The 20600-nt window shown below is 35.1% G+C and overlaps 2 protein-coding genes across 9 annotated transcripts in view; both read left to right on the plus strand.

Annotated features, from left to right (window-relative positions):
- Window positions 1–20600, plus strand: part of LOC111046989 (epidermal growth factor receptor substrate 15-like 1) — a 60626-nt gene that overhangs the window by 8949 nt on the left and 31077 nt on the right. For all 8 annotated transcript variants that reach the window (XM_039421320.1, XM_039421321.1, XM_039421323.1 and 5 more), the window contains exons 2-7: window positions 1516–1560; window positions 11990–12079; window positions 12256–12399; window positions 13733–13903; window positions 16243–16353; window positions 17544–17723. In XM_039421320.1, the coding sequence (XP_039277254.1) occupies window positions 1516–1560; window positions 11990–12079; window positions 12256–12399; window positions 13733–13903; window positions 16243–16353; window positions 17544–17723 (741 nt within the window). The remainder of the gene's footprint in view (window positions 1–1515; window positions 1561–11989; window positions 12080–12255; window positions 12400–13732; window positions 13904–16242; window positions 16354–17543; window positions 17724–20600) is intronic.
- On the plus strand, window positions 5265–9205 carry LOC120349902. The gene has a single exon (XM_039421319.1). It carries the CDS (start codon window positions 5426–5428, stop codon window positions 8636–8638), a length of 3213 nt encoding a protein of 1070 aa, XP_039277253.1. The 5' UTR covers window positions 5265–5425; the 3' UTR covers window positions 8639–9205.

A 20600-nucleotide genomic window follows, 5' to 3' on the forward strand; every position in this document is an offset into this window, starting at 1 on the left:
TCCTAAATCCCAATAAGTCAGTGGTAGTCCCTTTCTCAACTAGGCAGTGCAGAGGTGTTTCAAGTCCAAACATTATAATTAGATGATAACATTTTAGAGCATTTAACTAGCACAAAATTCCTAGGTTTGGTGATTGATGAACATTTGTCTTGGAACAAGCATGTCAATCATGTGCTGAAGAAAATATCACCATGCCTGTTTGCTCTTAGCCGTTTGACCAATGTGTGTGGGCTGAATGCTCTGAAAGCAATTTACTACGCATTGGTTCATTCCAATATAGCTTACGGCTTGTGTATCTATGGCTGCACATCGAAAAAAAACTTGGACAAAATATTAGTTCAGCAGAAAAGAGCACTGAGAATTATCATGAACATTAAAAGGAGGGGCTCGGTGAAACAATTTTTTTTCAGCTAAGCATATTGACAGTCTATGGGCAATATGTTTTTGATGTCATAATGTACTTTAAAAAATTCACTGATTTAGAAAAGAGAAGTAGTATTTCACATATATATAATACTTGATCCGGAAGAATCGTACAGAGACATAATTTAGAATTTTTCAAAATGAAGACAACTTCCATGGGAGATAAATATTTTAACATGCTGCCCCGAAATTTAAAATCCATAGAGGAGTTGAAAATTTTTAGAGCCAAGCTGAAAAGATATCTGATAGGATTGTCCTTATATTAATTTGAAGAATTTTTACAGATTTGATTGTGATGAATTCCTTATTGACTGTTTTGTTATTTTATTATATATGACGTTATTCAATGTATATGTACATTTGTTCAAAAAAATTTTTCGAATTGAATTGAAATGAAATTCATTAGGAAAAAATGAGAAAAATCAGTTGAACACACGAGCAAGAATCAAAAAGGAATAAAGATTATGATATTCTGGTAATCGTTGTAGAAGTGTGGTTCACTCTATTCAATCATTATAGTTTAGTTTACTCAGATATATAAAACATATTGAACCACCGTAGTATAAATAACTTTGATGGAAAAAATCATGAAAATAACTCCGATATTTCTTATTTTCTATTCATTGCTAGTAATTAATTACTAAATCCATTTTTTTAAATATACATAATATTATCATCATATAAACAAATTACCATTCACCTTACACTAAAATAGAAGTTGAAAGTTGAACTGATATAAACTGCCCACCACTAGAATTATCTCATTGATACTTCCTGTATGTTCTCTGTGGTTTTGTGTGCGTCAAAGAATATATTTTTCAATGCAGTAGATTCATATATTAGAGTAAGGGAGTAATATATTCAATTTATTCAATAAGGGGCTCAAATTTCCTCTGCCACATAGATTTTTACTGTTTTAAATAAATTCTTTGAGCATTATTTTGCACATGCTAAATAGCTGGATTCAATTATTTTTTAGAAATTTAAGATAATAGTCACTTTAAGTACAGTAACTTTCACTTTAGTAATATTCTATTCAACCCATCTACATTGTGCGTTCAACATTTTTCATCAAGAATTATTGTTTTTCAGGTGGCTGGAAGCCAATATTCCTTATATGAAGCGTTCTACCAACAGGTGAGATTCCACCAACTTCAGTTGGTCCATATTTTTAATATAGGTAAACTTATTAGGTATTCAGGTGCAATAAATTAATGTAATAGAGAAGATTGTACTTCCTTAAAGATAATAATCAACTATGAATACAACGTTATTCATGGAGCTACTTCACTTGAAAATCCAAACATAAAATTTGCATCGTGTTAATAAGTCAATTACTTTGAGTTCAAGTTTCTCATTAAATTAAATAAATCCCAAATCTAAAACAGCTCTGTATTTTCACCATATTGAAGACAATTAACAATGAAATATTCCTCTGCCCTTGAAGGCATTAATTATGAGGCAATACTCAAAGACAAGCCCGTGGAAGTTTGATAAACTTTTATTATTATGACCAATATATTAATAATACAAATACAAAGAAAAATGAAAATCTCAGTACCCTTTTTGAAATATTTTATCACAACATGTGCTCATTTCTCACACTTGGAGAGTGAGATAAGATGAACGAGGAGTGAAAGTCACGCTGCTTGTGCTCTGCAAATTTTCAGTCTTTTTGTGGTATTTTCGTTGAATTTTCCAGTGAAACTTGGCAGTTGGCTAATTTTAGTGGTGCTCTTCAACTTACCGTTATCTCCGTTGCAGTCAATCACATACATCGCAAGTTAAAACAGTTTAAAGTGAAATGTTTTCGCCTACAAATACAAGATCCGGAAAGGCTCAACGAGATAAGGCTGGCCAGGGGAGCGGGAAGGGGAAGCAAAGGTCGGCTTCTTCCTCTTCTCTGTCTTCTAACATCTCAGATCATTCAGGTGCTATCAGTCCAAAAATTATCAAAATGATAGAACAATCAGTGAATTCATATTTTGAAAGTGACAGTTTATTGCCCAAGATAGCTGCTATAGTTGAAAGCTCAATTCAACAGGTTGTTAGTGCTTTGTCTGCTTGATGTCGCCAATAAAACAATTGACAGTTTGAAAAGTGAGGTTGCTTCTCTTCAGGCAAGTCTTGTTGACAAAGTTGCGGCTTTTCATGAGGTGAACGCGGCTCTCCACGATCGAGTTGAAGATCAAGAACAATATAATCGTCGTTACAACTTGCTAATTTTCGGGATCCCTGAAGGTGAAGTGGAAAATACAGATGAACTTGTAATACAGCTTGCGCGAAATCGATTGAACATCAACATCGATGAGTCGCATATCGACCGCTCGCACCGCCTCGGCAGGAGGCGCCCGCGTGACAACACAGCCGCGGCTCCCAACGCCCCTGCCCGTCCACGCCCCATCATAGTTCGTTTCACAAACTATCGGACTCGCAAACAGGTGTTCACCAATAAAAAACACTTTAAAGGGACATCATTCGTCGTGAAAGAAGATCTTACCAGGGAACGAATGGATCTACTTGAAAGAGCGATTGAGTTATTTGGACCTCGAAATGTGTGGACATCTGATGGTGTGATCCATTGGGTGAACAAGGATGGCGTCAGAGGATATGCTACTCCTGCTTCTCGCAAGCTGGATTGAAGTTATCTCGTCTACTTTGTGATTGTGCAAAAACATTCTCAATCTCTTCAGTTATAAACACAAACTTTCAGCTGTGAATTTATTGAACTATAATAATACAGATTTACTATTTTTCTCTTTCTCATCCCTGCACCTCATACATTCAGTCTGTATTTTTTTCTGCGTATTGATTGTTGAATTCAAATCTTAATTATGTCTTTTAACCATTTTTTCAATATCTCATCTACTATAATTTTTTCTCAATACCTGATTATATAGTTTGCTCTCTATAATTCAAATGAATTTTCTCCTTTCTATTTTTATTTGTATTTCTCATTCACCAAATTCTCAGCATTACAGTGATTTTTCACTATTTCTTATATGAATTGCAGATCAATGTTAATTGTGCAGAGTGCAGGCTTCGTGTCGTCCATTGTAATGTCTCACATTCTTCCAAAGTGTTTTAGCATGCTATCTTCCTTTTTAATTGTTCTATCTTTTTCTCTCCTCTCTATGTCTTGTATGAGTGTGTTTTGTGTGAATGGTATTGTTTTTATTTGCTTCAATAAGATGAGCCGTGTCTGCTTGGCCTTTGTCGCCGCCGCCCTGTGGTGCACTGGCCGATAGCGGTCCGCGCGACCCGCCCTCCACTCATCAATTGCTGTCAAATGCAGTTACTTGCTATAACGGATTTTTCAAGGTCTCACATGTGAACGCTCAATCCCTGTGTGCACATATCTGCGATTTTCGTGAAATGTTCTCTTCCCTTCTTTTTGACGCAATCCTTGTGAGTGAATCATGGCTGACACCGAATATTTTGGATTCTGAGGTGAAGGTAACTGGATACAATTTGATTCGGAACGATCGAACAGGCAAGAGGGGAGGAGGAGTTGCCATCTACCTTAAATCACATTTTCAATATAGAGTTCTTTCCTCTACACCATCCCAGTATTCTAGAAAACCAGAGTATCTATTTTTGAAGTCAAAATAAATAACGCCAAATTGCTGTTGTGTGTTTGTTATAGACCACCAAGAACCGGATTCATAAATTAATTCGAAAATGCTCTAATTAACCTGTTGCCATCCTACAAGCATGTTGTAATAATGGGAGACTTTAACACAGATCTACAGAAAACTGATTCTTTCGAATATTCACAGCTCACAAACATTTTCATGTCTTGTAGTCTTAGTATATTACCGCTTGATCCCACTCATCACACCAATTCATCACACACACAACTCTTGATTTGGTAATAGTTAATGATGAGTCATTTGTAGTTCATTATGGTCAGTTACCAGCCTCAGGACTCTCTTCACACGACTTGATTTTCTCTGTGCTTTCTCTTCAGTCTCCAAGACCTGATGCTAGAACAATGGATCTAAAATTACAGGAATCTTAATAGAATTAATCTGTTGGAATTTATTGCTGATGCACGTAATCTCCCTTGGCATAGCGTCTACAATCTGATTCATGTCGACGACATGGTGGAGAGGTTCAATGAATTGATTTTGGCTCTATACAATAAGCATACTCCTGTTATCACTCGGAGAGTAAGGAGGGAGCCATCACCATGGCTTACTCCTGCAATTCGTCAATTGATGTCTAGGCGGGATGCAGCCAAACGCAAGTTTAGAAGATCTAATGATCCCAACGATCTCACCCTCTTCATGAGGTTGAGGAACAAAGCTGAACAGGAGCTGCGGAACTCTCGAAATCGCTTTACTTATAACACCTTACTGCAACAAAACACACCACGGGAAAGGTGGAGAATGGTCAAATCGTTGGGTATTGGCAAGACTAGAACTTATGAGCCTATTGCTTTTGACTTGAATGATTTAAATGATTTCTTTGTATCACCTCCTGGTGATGTTGATCTTGCAGCTCAATATACTGATGCACTCAATAATACACTTCAAGGTACTCCTCCAGCACATCAATTTAATTTTTCACCAGTTGATTATTTGCTGGTATTGAAGGTTCTCAGTTGTGTCACTTCTAATGCCACTGGGTCTGATTCCATACCAATCCGTTTTATCAAGGATTCATTGTTTGTAACTCTTCCTGTTATAACCTATATTTACAATCAATCTTTTTTACTTCTTCATTACTTCTTTTCCTTCACCATGGAAATCTTCTCTGATTACACCTCTTAGGAAATCTCCTCATCCCACATCTGCCTCTGACTTTCAATAGTTTCTGCATTGTAGTATAACAACATATGTTTTGAATTTGTTATTACTGTTACTAAGTCTCCAAACAAACTCATTCCAATTCGAAACCTGTATAGTTCAAGTTATTAAAAACCTTTCTTAAGGTATTAAATACTTATGTCGTGTTTACTCTCATTCCTATTACAATTTTAATAACTTGATATTGTAAAATGAATACGATACTGAAGCCAGACAAGTTTAGTGTGGATCCAAACTTATCAACTGCAAGCAAGAAATGGACACATTGGCACAAAACTTTTCAGAACTTCATTACCAGTATCGCACCACAATCATCAGACTTTGAAAAGCTCAAAACACTTATCAACTTCATCACTCCAGATATTTATGAGTACATAAGCGAAAGTGGTACGTATAATGATGTTATATCTACTTCAAGGAGAATCTATGTAAAACCTGTAAATGAAATATTTTTAAGACATAAACTATCTGCACGTCAACAACAGCCTGATGAGACTATTGATCAATATCTTCATGCCTTAAAACTATTAAGTAAGGACTGTGAGTTTAAAGCTGTGACAGCTGAAAGAAATAGGGATGATTATATTCGTGACACATTTATTGCTGGAATGAAGTCTCCTACAATTCGCCAGCGTTTACTAGAGAATGTTGCATTAACACTAGAAGAGGCATATAGTCAAGCCAGATCCCTGGAACTTGCATATGCACAATCATTAGCTTTCCAATCTTCATCCCAATTAAATGCAACTTCTTCCCAAAATACTCAAGCAAGCAATCAGAATACTGATTCAGAAAACTGTTTATTAGCTGCTGCTAATGAAAAATGCTATTTTTGTGGTAATCTGAGACATCCTCGGGTCAGCTGCCCAGCTAAAAATACAATTTGTCATAATTGTGGAAAACAGGGGCACTTTGCTAAGGTCTGCAGGTCGAGTAAATTACAAACCAAACAATCAAAAAAATCGAAAGATATTATGAACTCTATTGACCTAGCAGCTTCGCCCGGAGGATTGACAAAGAGTACAGTACAAGCCCTGGTTAATGGAAAATCTGTCTCTGCTTTGATAGATACAGGGAGTTCTCTGAGTTTTATAAACAATTCTACTGCTCTTAACCTAGGTCTTCCTATAAGACCAGGTAGGGGTACTGTATCAATGGCGACTACATCAATCACATCCAATATAACAGGACAATGCTTAGTAGATCTTGTCATTCTTGATCACTGTTACAAACAAGCAAATCTTTCGGTCTTACCAGAGCTTTGTGCGGATATAATTGTTGGACATGATATTTTGAAAAACCATGAAAGTATTAAAGTAGTTTTTGGTGGAAAAAAGCCGCAGTTAACCGTATGCAGCGTGGCAGCCTCAACTGTAGAACCGGTGTCATTGTTTTCTAATTTAAAACCGGAATGTAAACCAATTGCAATCAAATATCATCGACACAGTACGGATGATTTGAAGTTTATTGAAAATGAAGTAAGTAAAATGCTTAAAGACGATGTTATAGAGCCCAGCATTTCTCCATGGAGAGCTCAAGCGTTAGTGGTTACAAATGAAAATCATAGAAAAAGAATGGTCATTGATTACTCCAAAACTATAAATCGTTTTACATTACTGGATGCTTACCCACTACCAAGAATCGATGATATTGTAAACAAAGTTGCAAATTATGAGTTTTTCAGTACTATCGACTTGAAAAGTGCATACCACCAAATTACGATAAGGAAAGAAGAAAAGCACTACACAGCATTTGAGGCATGTGGTCAACTCTACCAGTTTAAACGCATTCCGTTTGGGGTCACTAATGGAGTGGCAGTGTTCCAACGTGTAATTGACCAAGTTATACGGTCTGAACAGCTACAAGACACTTATGCTTACCTTGATGATGTTACAATCTGTGGCAAAACACAGGAGCAACACGATATAAACTTGAAAAAGTTTATCAACCCTGCAAACAAATACAACCTAACTATCAATAATGAGAAGTCTTCATTTTCACTGAAATCGATCAACTTGTTGGGCTATCATATATCTAACAAAACTATCAAGCCTGACCCCAGCCGATTGGAACCACTGAAAAATTTACCTCCGCCTAGAGACACTGCATCGCTGAGGAGCTTCCTTGGTATGTTTTCACATTATGCATCACTAATACCAGATTATGCCACTAAGGTGATTCCTCTTGCCCGTACTGCATTTCCCTTGTCTAAAGCAGGGTTACAATCGTTTGAAACTATAAAAAGTGAAATAATTGGATCTGTAGTAAGTTGCATTGACCCTGAAGCACAATTCATTGTGGAAACTGATGCATCTGAGAGCACCATTGCTGCTACTTTGACTCAATCAAACCGTCCAGTTGCATTCTTCTCAAGGATACTTTCACCAGCAGAACAAAGATATTCAAGTGTTGAGAAAGAAGCACAAGCCATTGTAGAAGCACTGCGAAAATGGCGTCACTACTTGGTTGGCAAACATTTCAAGCTAATTACTGATCAGAGGTCGGTAGCTTTAATGTTTGATAACAACCGTCATGGTAAAGTGAAAAATGAAAAGATAATGAGGTGGAAACTGGAACTGTCTTGTTTTCATTACGATATTGTATATAGACCTGGCAAAGATAATATGGCTGCTGATGCTCTGTCTAGAGTATGCTCTTCAATCCAAAATCAGGAAAATCTATTAGTTGATTTACATGACTCTCTATGCCACCCAGGCATAACACGGTTGTACCACTGGGTTCGGAGTAAAAACTTACCCTACTCAATTGATGAAATCAGACGCATAACAAACTCCTGCAAAGTGTGTGCTGCTGTCAAGCCCAAATTCTTCAAACACAAAGGGACTCTGATTAAAGCCACTTCTGCATTTGAACGGCTAAATATCGATTTCAAAGGCCCTCTGCCTTCATCAATTCGAAATCGTTATTTATTGGTAATAGTAGATGAGTTTTCACGGTTCCCTTTTGCTTTCCCATGTCCAGACTTGTCATCATCTACAGTTAAATCAAAACTGAAAACCCTGTTTTCTACGTTTGGGGTTCCTAGTTACATACATTCAGACAGAGGAACATCATTTATGAGTCAAGACTTGAAAAATTACCTAAACTCGCATGGAATTGCAACTAGCAGAACCACTGCTTACAACCCAGCAGGTAATGGACAGGTTGAAAGATATAATTGTATTCTTTGGAAAACGATTGAGCTAGCATTAAAATCACTTAATTTAGAAATAAATCAATGGGAGTCAGTTTTAGAAGATGCTCTTAGCTCAACAAGAACATTACTTTGCACAGCCACAAATCAAACTCCTCATGAGCGTATGTTCTTACACCCACGTAGATCTGGAAACAATGGTGTTTCAGCTCCTTCTTGGCTTCTCAATTCCGGCCCTGTCTATTTATAAAAATTCAATCGAACATCTAAATATGAGCCACTTGTTGAAGAGGTCCAACTTCTACATGGAAATGCTGAGTATGCACATGTAAAGCTACCTGATGGAAGAGAAACCACAGTATCAACACGTCATTTTGCTCCAGTTGGAGAGTACGAAAACAGAGATCACGAAGAACAAACCGATTCTGAAAATGATGAAAATTCTCAATTACCAACTTCCGAACCTGAACTTGAATACTTCCATAATCCTCAAGCAACCCAAAACCAAGAAAACGAAACTAGTACTACTGCCGAGAGCTTACAACCTAGACAACAGACTACTGGACAAGAAAACCAAAATACATATCCAAGAAGAAGTTTTAGAAATAGAAGACCTCCTAATTATTTGAATGACTACATTCATTAACTCTTTGGGGGGAAGAATGTAGTATAACAACATATGTTTTGAATTTGTTATTACTGTTACTAAGTCTCCAAACAAACTCATTCCAATTCGAAACCTGTATAGTTCAAGTTATTAAAAACCTTTCTTAAGGTATTAAATACTTATGTCGTGTTTACTCTCATTCCTATTACATGCATTATCCAAGGGCCAGGAGCGTTTGGCACTGGAACAAATCAATCAATATTTAAGTTCTAACAATATTTTAAATCGGTTCCAATCTGGCTTCCGCTCAAATCACAGCACTACTACTGCTCTGGTTCACGTCACCGACTTCATCCGTCTGGCTATGAATGATTCCAAGGCAACCATATTAGTTATGTTTGACCTCTCCAAAGCCTTTGATTGTGTTTATCATCCGCTACTGCTGCTTAAACTAAAGGAAATAGGCTTCTCTGATCATTCTGTGTCCTGGTTTGAATCTTACTTGGTCTCTAGACAGCAATGTATCAGTTACAATAGCAATTTTTCTGCCTGGAAACCTATTTCTAGAGGAGTACCACAAGGATCTATCTTAGGTCCTCTTCTGTTCTCGTTATTTATCAACGATCTGAGTAAAGTATTCACTCATTGCGGCTTCCACCTGTTTGCGGATGATCTTCAGGTATATTACAGCTTTAAGCCAAATAATATTGATGTGGCTGTGGAGAATATCAACAGGGATGTGGCTGCGGTCAGTGATTACATCAGGAAGCATGAATTGTGTCTGAATGTGGCTAAGACAAAATCAATATTGATTTGTCATCCACAGATTTGGCGACAACTTGATGTTTCTGTTATCCCTAAAGTCATTGTGAATCATCACCAGCTTCCACACAGTACCTCTGTGCGTAATTTGGATCTCATCATTGATAGATCATTAAAGTGGAATGAGCAGGTGCAGTCAGTTTGTAGGAAGATTTTTGCTGGCGTTTATACTCTGAAGAGGGTTGGCGACGGTATCCCACTGAATATGAAGCTCATGCTGGTGAAAACATTGATTTTCCCTCACTTTTCTTATGCTGATGTGGCATATGGTGATTTAAGTGTGGATCTTGCCACTAAGCTGCAAACAGCTCAAAACTATTGTCTGATTTGTCTGATTGATTGATTTGTGTATGACCTGAGGCGATTCGACCATGTTTCTTCTTTTTATGATCATGCTTCAGTCTTGAGGTTGATTGTTTCAAGAGATTTCCATGTTATAATTTTGACAAATAAGGTTTCTAAAAAACAAGCTGCCATATTATATTTTTTGTAAATTTGCTCACCTAGCACAAATTAGCACGATGAGAACCCGGAATCATGCCACTTCTCTGGTTACACCACAACACAGGACAGTGATTTACAATAGATCATTTTTGGTGAAGGCAGTTAGATTGTGGAATGCATTGCCAGACAATATTAAGTTGTTGGGTGGTGGGGCTCGGTTCGCGCGTGCAGTTGTTGGGTGGCGGTGGGCATGTTTGAGTCGGTAGACGGGGCTTGATCTTGCTATCATTAAAGTTATCAGTATCCTCATAGGATGCTTACGAGTGTGAATGTTGAATGTCTGGTGTGTGCTTGTCTTTTAAATTTCTATTGTTTTCCCAGTTTTTTTTCCTTGTCTTTAAAACATTTTATTCTGCAAAACGTATTGCATTGCAATTCTGTATCTATTACAATTCTCAAAATTATGTATTGATTAGGTAACCACATCTTATCCTCTTTCTTTTCAAAATTTTTCCTATTTAAAATCTTCTTATTTGCTATCTGATTTTCCCAACTTTTCTTTATTCTCTTTCCCAGGTATTGAATACTGTTAGGCCTACACAGGTTCTTTTTCCTCATATCCATATCCACTATTCATAAAATAAACAAATTTCATCTTTGATTCCAATTCTTACTGTATTAATATTATCTTCAGTAGCTTGTCTTTTATTTTGTTTTAATTCATTTTTTGCTTTTTCTTTCAGCAGTGAAGTGATTGAGTTCATTGAAAAACACTTATTTTCTAAAATACTTTTATTATTCAATATTGATCTCTCATATTTATTACATTTTATTGTCATTTCTTGCTTCAATTTTTTTGTTATCTCTGCACATTTTATATTGTATTGTTTGCTAACGACGTGGTTGAGTGGTAGAGTGGACAATATTGTCCAAACTTCGCCACGTCAACATAAATAAAAAAGTCATTCTATTCTATTCATGTTTCGGACATTCATGCCATTTTCACTTGAATACTAGATATCACTTGAAAATGGCATAAATGTCCGAAACATGTTATGATAAAATATTTCAAAAAGGGTACTGAGATTTTTATTTTTCTTTATATATTTATATTACAAGTAGCCCTATACAGAAAAGAGATTTATAATACAATTAAAGTTGTGCATTCAATTTTTTTTCATTTTTTTCTTTTTCTAATCTATTGGACAGGTTCTTAGAACATAATCTATGCAATTGAAATATTCTTATCAGCTTCTGTTAGCTAACAATAGGGCTTCAAAATTCACTTTTCGAGGCAGATGGTACACATACCCTACAAAAACTACTGGTCAGAAAAATTTGAGAAAAATATGCAAGTCTCCTTTTCAATATAGCAACTTTGTTTTTGAAAATCTGAAAAAAATTAAATTTTTATGCATTTTAAACTCCTTTCTCACATTGAATGTTCGTTCTATAGACTTCAAATTCATAGCAACTTGTAGCGCTGCTCTTGATGAATAAAGTTGATGCTTAAACTTCTTTTATAGACACAATAATAGCCGCTGGTATGTGTACCTTTAAAGCACGGTTTTACGCCTGTTATGCTCGTGCAGCAAGTGAATAGTACAGCTGGAGCGATCTAGCGGAATTAGTTTGTCCCTAGAGCTAAGTGCTCGACGTTAAGCTGATACGCTGTGCGAAAGGCATATTTTGTTAGTGTATAATGAATTACTTTTAAATATGTTTCAGGTGGACCCTACAAATCATGGCAGTGTTGGAGCTTTGGAAGCCGCAAAATTTTTGAAGAAGTCCGGCCTTTCGGATGATGAACTGAGCAAAGTGAGTTGCGTGATTGAAGCTTTTCAAGTTTTTATATAAAATTAGTTGTGATACTTTACTTTGATAAAACACATGAATATTAATTTAATTGACTGCCATTTCCGGCCTGTTTTCCTCCATATTTCAATAAGAGATTGGATCAATAAACTTATTGACAATTTCTACTGTTTTTACAGATTTGGGATCTATCTGATCCAAATGGAAAAGGCTACCTCAATAAGCCGGGGTTCTTTGTGGCTTTGAAATTGGTGTCTCTAGCACAAGCCGGCCGAGAGGTCAATATCCTCAACACTCTGCTAGACATTCCACCGCCCAAAATGGTCAGTCAATATCTCATTCAATTTTGTAATTTTTATATGCATGAATTATTTTCTATTCATTTCACTTCAGCCTTGTTATATCTGCGTACAAACCATACCAATTCTAAATGTTCTCAATGAATACATAACTTGACCAGCGTTTATGTTAAATTACGTAAGAACTGTGTTCGAGTAATAACTACTGTATACTGTGAAATTGAAATATTGAGTTATATCAGGTCTTTGATAAAATGCAATTCTGGGTTAATGTCAGCGTAACTGGCTGTGTTATGTCAGCGTGAGTTACACTTTCCCAGCCTCCAAAAGCACAATGGTATCTAAAATAGATGATTGAAAATAAAACCAATTATTTGTGGCTAAATAAATTAGTTGAAATGTCCCTATATTTTGTTGATTTGAAATATTATCCAAATAATTTATTTTATATGAAAGAAAATTATTTATTGTACTGTGTTAATTCTTTCGAAATTGAGATCGACTACAGCCCACTCCAGTTGAATGCCATGTCCAACGATGGCAGAAGTGTAATAATAGGTCTACGCTAATCAATTTTTCAATTTAATAAATCACTTATCATCAAGGTGATTGGGAGAGGATTTCTTTCAAGCTTCTTCTCACTGCTTCCAACTCGGGCTGGCCAAGTAACTGAACCTAGACATGAACTTGTCATTCTCGTCAGGCCGGAACATCCATTTCAGAAATATTATTTGAGAAGGTTGTGCCAAGTAGTGCTGTCGAAATTGTTTGAGATATCAATGTGGGGTTTTCGTCATTCATTTTGTCTTGAAATTCCGAATTGAAATCATTTTTCGCATGACCACCTTCCTCTTTAAAAATAGCAACATTGAAATCACATTTTTTCATGAGATACTAAGCCGTTCTCATACTTTTTTTTCTTCCCTTTCTGCTTTGAATACTATTGATTAATAATGTGAATATCTTCGAAACGGTTTGAAATATCGATAGGCTATGCGGTTTTCGCCATTTATTTTTTCTTGAAATTCTATATCAAATCATGTATCGCATGACCACCTTCCTATTTAAAAAACAAAGTTGTATCCAATATGGCGGATCCAAGATGGCGGACCAGATTTTTGAAGTCGTAGTAAAGTAGTATTTTTAATTTTAGTAGGATCCCCAATCACATCCACCTGACGGTGTGTTACCCTTGTGTATGAGATATGAAGCCGTTCTCGGACTTTTCACCCACTCTGTATAAGATTCATAATTTCATGCAACGCAATCAAGTCAGCTCACAGTTGATTGCTTCTAATTAAATGTACAATCAGCATACAGTTACTGAGTTAGTTGACCGACCAATGATTATTGGCAGGGCGATACGATGCCGCCATTAATGAAAGAGCACAAGAGCATAGGTCCACCGCCGCCGCCCGCCGCCGTGTCCGCGGCCAGTGATTGGGCGATGAAGCCCAGCGAGCGAGCCAACTACGATCAACTCTTCGACTCCTTGCAACCCATCAATGGATACATTCCAGGCAATAAGGTAGGCCTATCCTTTCACTCCTATAATAATCTTATTTCTCTTATTGAATTATTGTCTGTCAATCTCATATTGTATGTCAATTCTTGTGTCAATTGTACTACCATAGTCCAGGCAATGGATGATCAAAAAAGGGTATAGAGGGAAATGTTTGGAAGACTCGAAGACAATCTTTGACCCTGCAGTTCTGTTTAGGGTGGTAAGGAGGTAAACATATCAAAAGTCTCCACCCCTAGCCCCTGTGCTAAGGGGGTGGAGGTAGGTTAAAGGTACCATTTTTTGGTTTCTCGCATAAAACTCAAAAACTATGTATCTTAAGGACTTGACTGTCATATAACAAATCAAAGCTTACATAATTTCCTGCAATATTCATTTCACAACTTTTTTTTATATCTCCTCTAGTTTTCGAGATATCCGCTCTTAAAGGTGTGACATTTTTGAAAAAACACGTTTGCCACCAATTTTTTTCTATTTTTGCTCTTATAAATTTTTAAAAATCGACGGAAAATATCCATGCTGATTATGAGCTTAGAAGGCAAAATTCTCTTCAATTTGATGTAAAATTTCACACTTTTACGAATTTCCCTACACCTTTTTCAGCAGCTTTAGTTTTGAGTGTGAAATCTCCATTTTTGCAACAATAAATTGACAATTGAACAAAGGAATTTGGAGGGAATGATTTAAACACAATTTTTAACTTTGCAGCTTTGTTGAGACTAGGTAGGAGGAAAATATATCAAATATTCCTAACTCATGTGCTAAGGGTATGAGGGTGGTTTAAAAGTTTTGCTTCCACGCTCATATCTTGAGAACAATGCGTTCAACCGACATAACTAACTACGATATTCAAAAATAAAGCTTGATAAATTCTCTACACTTTTTGTTCAGTGGAATTTTGTGATATTCCCAACAGTTCCCGAGATATTCGCTCTTGAAGGTGTGTAATTGTTAAAGTAACAGGCTTTTATCCAATGTTTTGCTCTTTCAGGGCTTATAACTCTCCAACAATGCATCATAAAAACTTAAGCTTATCGTAGGTTTGTAGAACATTGAATTCTCTTTGAAATGATGTATTATTTCACTATTCCAAGTTTTCCTTTCATTGTTATAGCAGCTTCAATGTAGGGGGTGAAATTTTCATTGCTGCAACAATTGATCGTTTGACAATGACATTTGAAGGGGGTGTCTGTGACACAATTTTTGACTTTGCAGCTTGATTTGGACTAGTTAGTAGGTGAACATAGCAAAAGTGCGCATCTTTATCCCCTCTGTTGAAGGTGTGGAACCGCTAAATTAACACTTGTTGTAGCAATGAAAATTTTACCTTCAAGAGCGGATATCTCGAAAACTAGAGGAGATATAAAAAAGTTGTGAAATGAATATTGTAGGAAATTATGTAAGCTTTAATTTGTTATAAGACAGTCAAATCCTTGAGATACATAGTTTTTGAGTTTTATGCGAGAAACCAAAAAATGGTTTTCCCCCTTAGCACAAGGGTTAGGGGTGGGGACTTTTGGTATGTTTACCTCCTTACCACCCTAAACAGAACTGCGGGGTCAAAAATTGTCATCCCAACTTTTCCCTCCATAACCTTTTCTTGACTGGATTACACATGTGGATTGAATTTGAATTGCTCCTTGAAGAAAATGAAGTGACAAGTGTTGGTTTTTTGTCACAAAATCAGATTTTTAATTTCACTTGTAGGTGTAACATTGTATAATCTTGTTTTCATATAATAAATAACAAAATACTGTTGATTTTAATTGTAAAACTACGATTAGAATTCACTAGAAAATTATAACTTTCTTCTCTTTGTTGATTTATTTATTTGTTTTAATTATCAAACTATAAATTTTATCAAATAAATGTTATTAGGCTATGAACTGAAAAATAACCTACAAAGATTCAAAAGCACGTGTTAAATTTTTATTTGAAAAGAGTAGGTTTGGATTGGAGGAGCATGTTGTTCCTTTTTTAACCGGGTATATCCAGTATAGACTGATGAATTAATGATATTTTTTCCGTCTTTTATATCGCTATCCACTTCATTTCTTCCAATCTTTGTTATCTCCTCCACCCATTTACAAACGCAGGAATGAGATTAAAACCTGGTTTTAATATTGTGGAATGTGAAAGGTTCGAAATTCGAATTGAACGTTACAAATTTAAATATTTTTATCTATAACAAATAATAATATACTATAACATTATTTCTGAGCTTCTTTTTGTAATGTAGAATCTTGCATACAATACTGTACTATCTGTGTTGTAACTGTATAATTATTTAATTATTTTCTTTTCATCCCTGAATATAAATTTAAAATTGAATCTGATATTTTTAGGTGAAAGGATTACTGATTGATTCGAAATTGCCCGTCGATACTTTGGGGAAGATATGGGACTTGGCTGATATGGATAAAGATGGAAGTCTTGATAGGCACGAATTCATCGTTGTAAGTAGCCTACTTGCTCATTTAATGAATAATTTATATTTTACTGTGGGTTTATCGAATCTTCAACCTAACTGAGCATATCATATAATACTGTAGTTGATATTTGAGAAATGTCGTTTAAAGTTTATACTATACCTTTATTTCTTAGTACTGTATTAATATATTGATCATTACTAACTTGTACTTGTAATAGAAGCAGTCTATTGCAATAAGTAGTTTATTGTTTTTATTCTTGCTTGTAATGTGTTTTTAGGAAAGAAAATTTTATTAAATTATATTTCTAAGTTCTTCCTATTATTAGGCAATTTAATTACACTGAAATTTATCTTTAAAATTGTTAGCTTTATTCTCTTGTGGAATTTCAGATTAATTGTTTGGTGTTAAAATTAATATGGACATAACCTATTTGGACTATTTGAGACAAAATTAAGAAATATAAGTTTAAGGCAATAGTCTGTTTTTTCTTTTCTGAATGTTGTATTTGTTTGCTTTATTCAATAAATGAATATATAATTAAATGAATTGATACCATATGGGTTGCTTGGTTGGGATCTGTATTCATTAATGAAAAAAACTATTTAAATAATTTATGCTTATTCATCTAGTTAAATGAATACTAAAATAGAACTACTGCATTATATTCTCCTGTAGAGAATTTTTTCTTGTGCAGTTTATATGTTTTACGATGCAACCAGCCCTCTCCTACAATCATCTACTTTTTAACACTCAATAATCGTACCTTCCAGATTCTAAATTCTCTTTTCGAACAAGATTTCAATCATGTTCCAGTTTAACTCGTGAATGAAGAATAGTTGTCTGATATTGTCAATAAAGTCTGTAAAACTGTAAAGCTGCGTTTACACCAAAGTTATTTACAAAATGTTAATTACTTAATCCTTATAGATTATATTAGATTGAACGGAACTTGACAAACACATAATGTGCATCATGTGTATCATGTGTATGATAAGTTATGTTCAATCTAATAGAATCTATAAGGAATATGTTATTAACATTTTGTTTATAACTTTGGTGTAAACGCAGCTTAAGTGTTCTCTAGGATTTTATATTATAACTTACAATTCTGAATTCATTCTTTGCCTGCTCAAGGCTAATGAATCTTGAAAACTATTTTTGTACGTTCAACTTGTATATAATTCTGAATGAACAAATGTGTTTTTCTTGATCAGGCTATGCATCTTGTATACAAAGCATTGGAAAAGTATGCGATTCCAAACGTGCTTCCTCCTGAACTGATGCCTCCCGGAAAGAGAAAAGATTCGATTGCATCTGGACCCGTCATCCCTGTGACGCCAGTGCCCGTTGCTCCAATTGGTGTCCCTCTAATGCAGCCCGCTGAGCCACCTAAGGTATGCAATGCTTTACAATCCCCAATAATTAATTGAACAGAATTTCAAATTACTGCCGTCAACAGGGTGTCCACGCGGCGGGGAAATCCGGGAATTGTACGTGAATTTCATTTGGGCGGGAAATATACGGGAATTGTATGGGAATTTTGTCGAGATACGGGAATTTTTTGACATTTCTGTCAACTAGCTAATTTTTTATTAATTAAGGACAGAGTTGAAATTTAGCCAGTGGATGAGTGGAGTATTAGTGATGGGTGATAAAGGTTGGTGTATTTATGTGGCGTTTTATAAATATCTTGTATCAATACTGCGTTCTATCGGTGCCGTGTATCGATAGGATCTATCGGAACGAGTAGGTTTTCCTTCGATATTCACTATTAAGGTATATCCACACATGCCGAACCGAACCTCGAACAGCGCAGCAAACCTTGCAATTCTCTTCGCAGCCCGCTTTGCAGCGAACCGCTCAGCGATTTCAAACAATAAAATGCTTTCACATGGTGAATATTTTTCAATTTTAATAGTGGAACACTCTGTTCTGTTGATTTATTTTACTATGTTCGGCTTCAAATCATCAGTTTTCGTAGTGTCGATGATATCTGAAATAATTTCAAGACATAATAATATTTATGTTCCAATCACTGATTTTTTTTCTAAACATGTTTAGAATATTATTTTATTTGGATTCTCTTATCAAACTTTCTTGTGAATCAATAATTGATAATCCATTTTGAATCGATAGGTACTAAAAAAATTTAAATCAATTAGAGTATTTAATCAAACAGGCTCTAGAATATTATAATATATTTGGTAGCAGAAGTATTTAGAATAGTTATAATAACTTATCACGAACAAATTATATTATCCACCTTGCACCGGTTTTGATCAGGATCATTTCAAATAAGCAACATATTGGATAAACTGTTTTCTTCTGTTTTTGTTTTTGATTATGTACCCGCAATGCGAAAACGGATTCTTTTATGAGTTTATATATGCATTAATAAATTGTGAATCTCTATGATTTTTTATTCAATTATAATTTTTGTTCAGTCCCTTTCTCATTTAAGTCACTGACTGACGCTCTGTACAGGCGTGACTAAACAGGCCGAAAACGCTGTGGAGTGTCGTGCAGAGTACTGTTCAGTATGTTGCAAATCGATTAAAATAACCCTTATCCCTTGATCAAAAGTTTATTATTGACAAGCAGGTAACCCATGCTTCGCGAGGGTCTATTTTAAATCTTGACAAACTGAAAACTTGACTTAATGAAATTTTGAAGATTTTAAAATAGGAGTATAACCATCCTCGGTTAATTAAGAATCTATATGCGAAATTTCAAGTTAATCAATCCGGTAGTTCAGACGTGATGATGGGTCAAACATAATTTTCCTAACCCGTACATGTATAAACCAGCTCTTTACTTTATTATATTATAGATTGGTGAGCCTTAAAAGGTCCTATCCACCTAAGTAGGGTTTTTTTTGGGTTGCCAAAACATAGACCAAACCAGACACCTTTTGGGGGAAATTATTCAACCCTACCTACTTTTTCGTGAAATAACAATGATCAATGTTCTTACCAACAAAAATTGATGGCAAGTGGAAAATATTTATAAAGGTGTCTCTTTTTGTGAGTCTGTAGTATTTATTAAAATAATTAGAATATGGAAATTACAGAATCTATTTCAGTAAACTTATGGTTAGTTGGTGAAATTAATTATTAGTTTGAAAATAACAAAATTATTATAATTTTAAAAGGGAATAATTGTCATGATACCTAGTTCTTGGTCAACATTATTTTTATATTCAAATTTATCCAATCATAAATTTTTCAGAAATTATTCTATTTCCATTAAACAATATTTATCGATTCTTATAAATTTATTATTCATGACAATGAATTGTCCAAAATATAGATTAAATAAAATGAGAAGAGGTTTCTACTGTATTAATGTTCGCAAAAGTATTCGCATATTTCCCAAAAGTATATCGCAAGCCGCATGGCAAATTTTAATCGAGGGTTCTGATTGGCTGAAGAGTTCGGCGAACGGCCTGGAGAACGGTTAAAGAGCGGGTAGTGGGACGACGAACGGTTCGGATAACTGCGCGGAGGTTGGTTAACATCTGAGTGTTAACACTGGTAGTTCTGTGAACAGTAAACCTCACGCTGTTTTCTCATCCAAAAGTATCTGATGTCACCTGTTCTAGTTGATTCAGTTGTATCACAATTCACAGTTGAATCATAATTTACTCTTAAAAACTGTTATTTGTTTTCTCCAAGATCAAAAACTCACTTATGTTAATAAACTCAGTTCACGTTTGAATTTGTATCTCATATGATAATTTATCCAGTTCTTGATAATCTTTTCATCTGATAAAAATATTTCTCAACTATTTTAAAATTATTTTTTTTCAATCAAGAATATTATAATTTCTTCAGCATTATTTAGTTCATTTAATCATTTTTTATTTCATTTTCAATCACCTATTAAATTTGTTTTTGAAATGTAAGAATAATATCAATGATGGGCACGCATCATAAAAAATACTGAAACCCTACCTTATAGAAATAGACATCACTGTGTGATGCATGCAATGAATAATCCACTTGTCAGCTGATTGATTATGCGAATAATTCTATAGTCTGATTGATCCTATCTTCAAAGTAGATGATATATATAGTGAATGGAGAATGGAGGAATTCCTTTCTTTTCATATTATCGTTAAAATGCAAAATTTCAAAAAACCTTCTATATACATCGACGCGCGGTTGAAAAAGGAATATTCCTGCCAAATCTCATCGAATTCTATCAACGCGTTTGGCCGTAATCGCGTACATACAGACAGACAAATGAAAATCCGAGTTGAAACATGGACC

Source organism: Nilaparvata lugens, chromosome 2, assembly GCF_014356525.2.
Source record: "Nilaparvata lugens isolate BPH chromosome 2, ASM1435652v1, whole genome shotgun sequence".
Taxonomy (NCBI): Eukaryota; Metazoa; Arthropoda; class Insecta; order Hemiptera; family Delphacidae; genus Nilaparvata; species Nilaparvata lugens.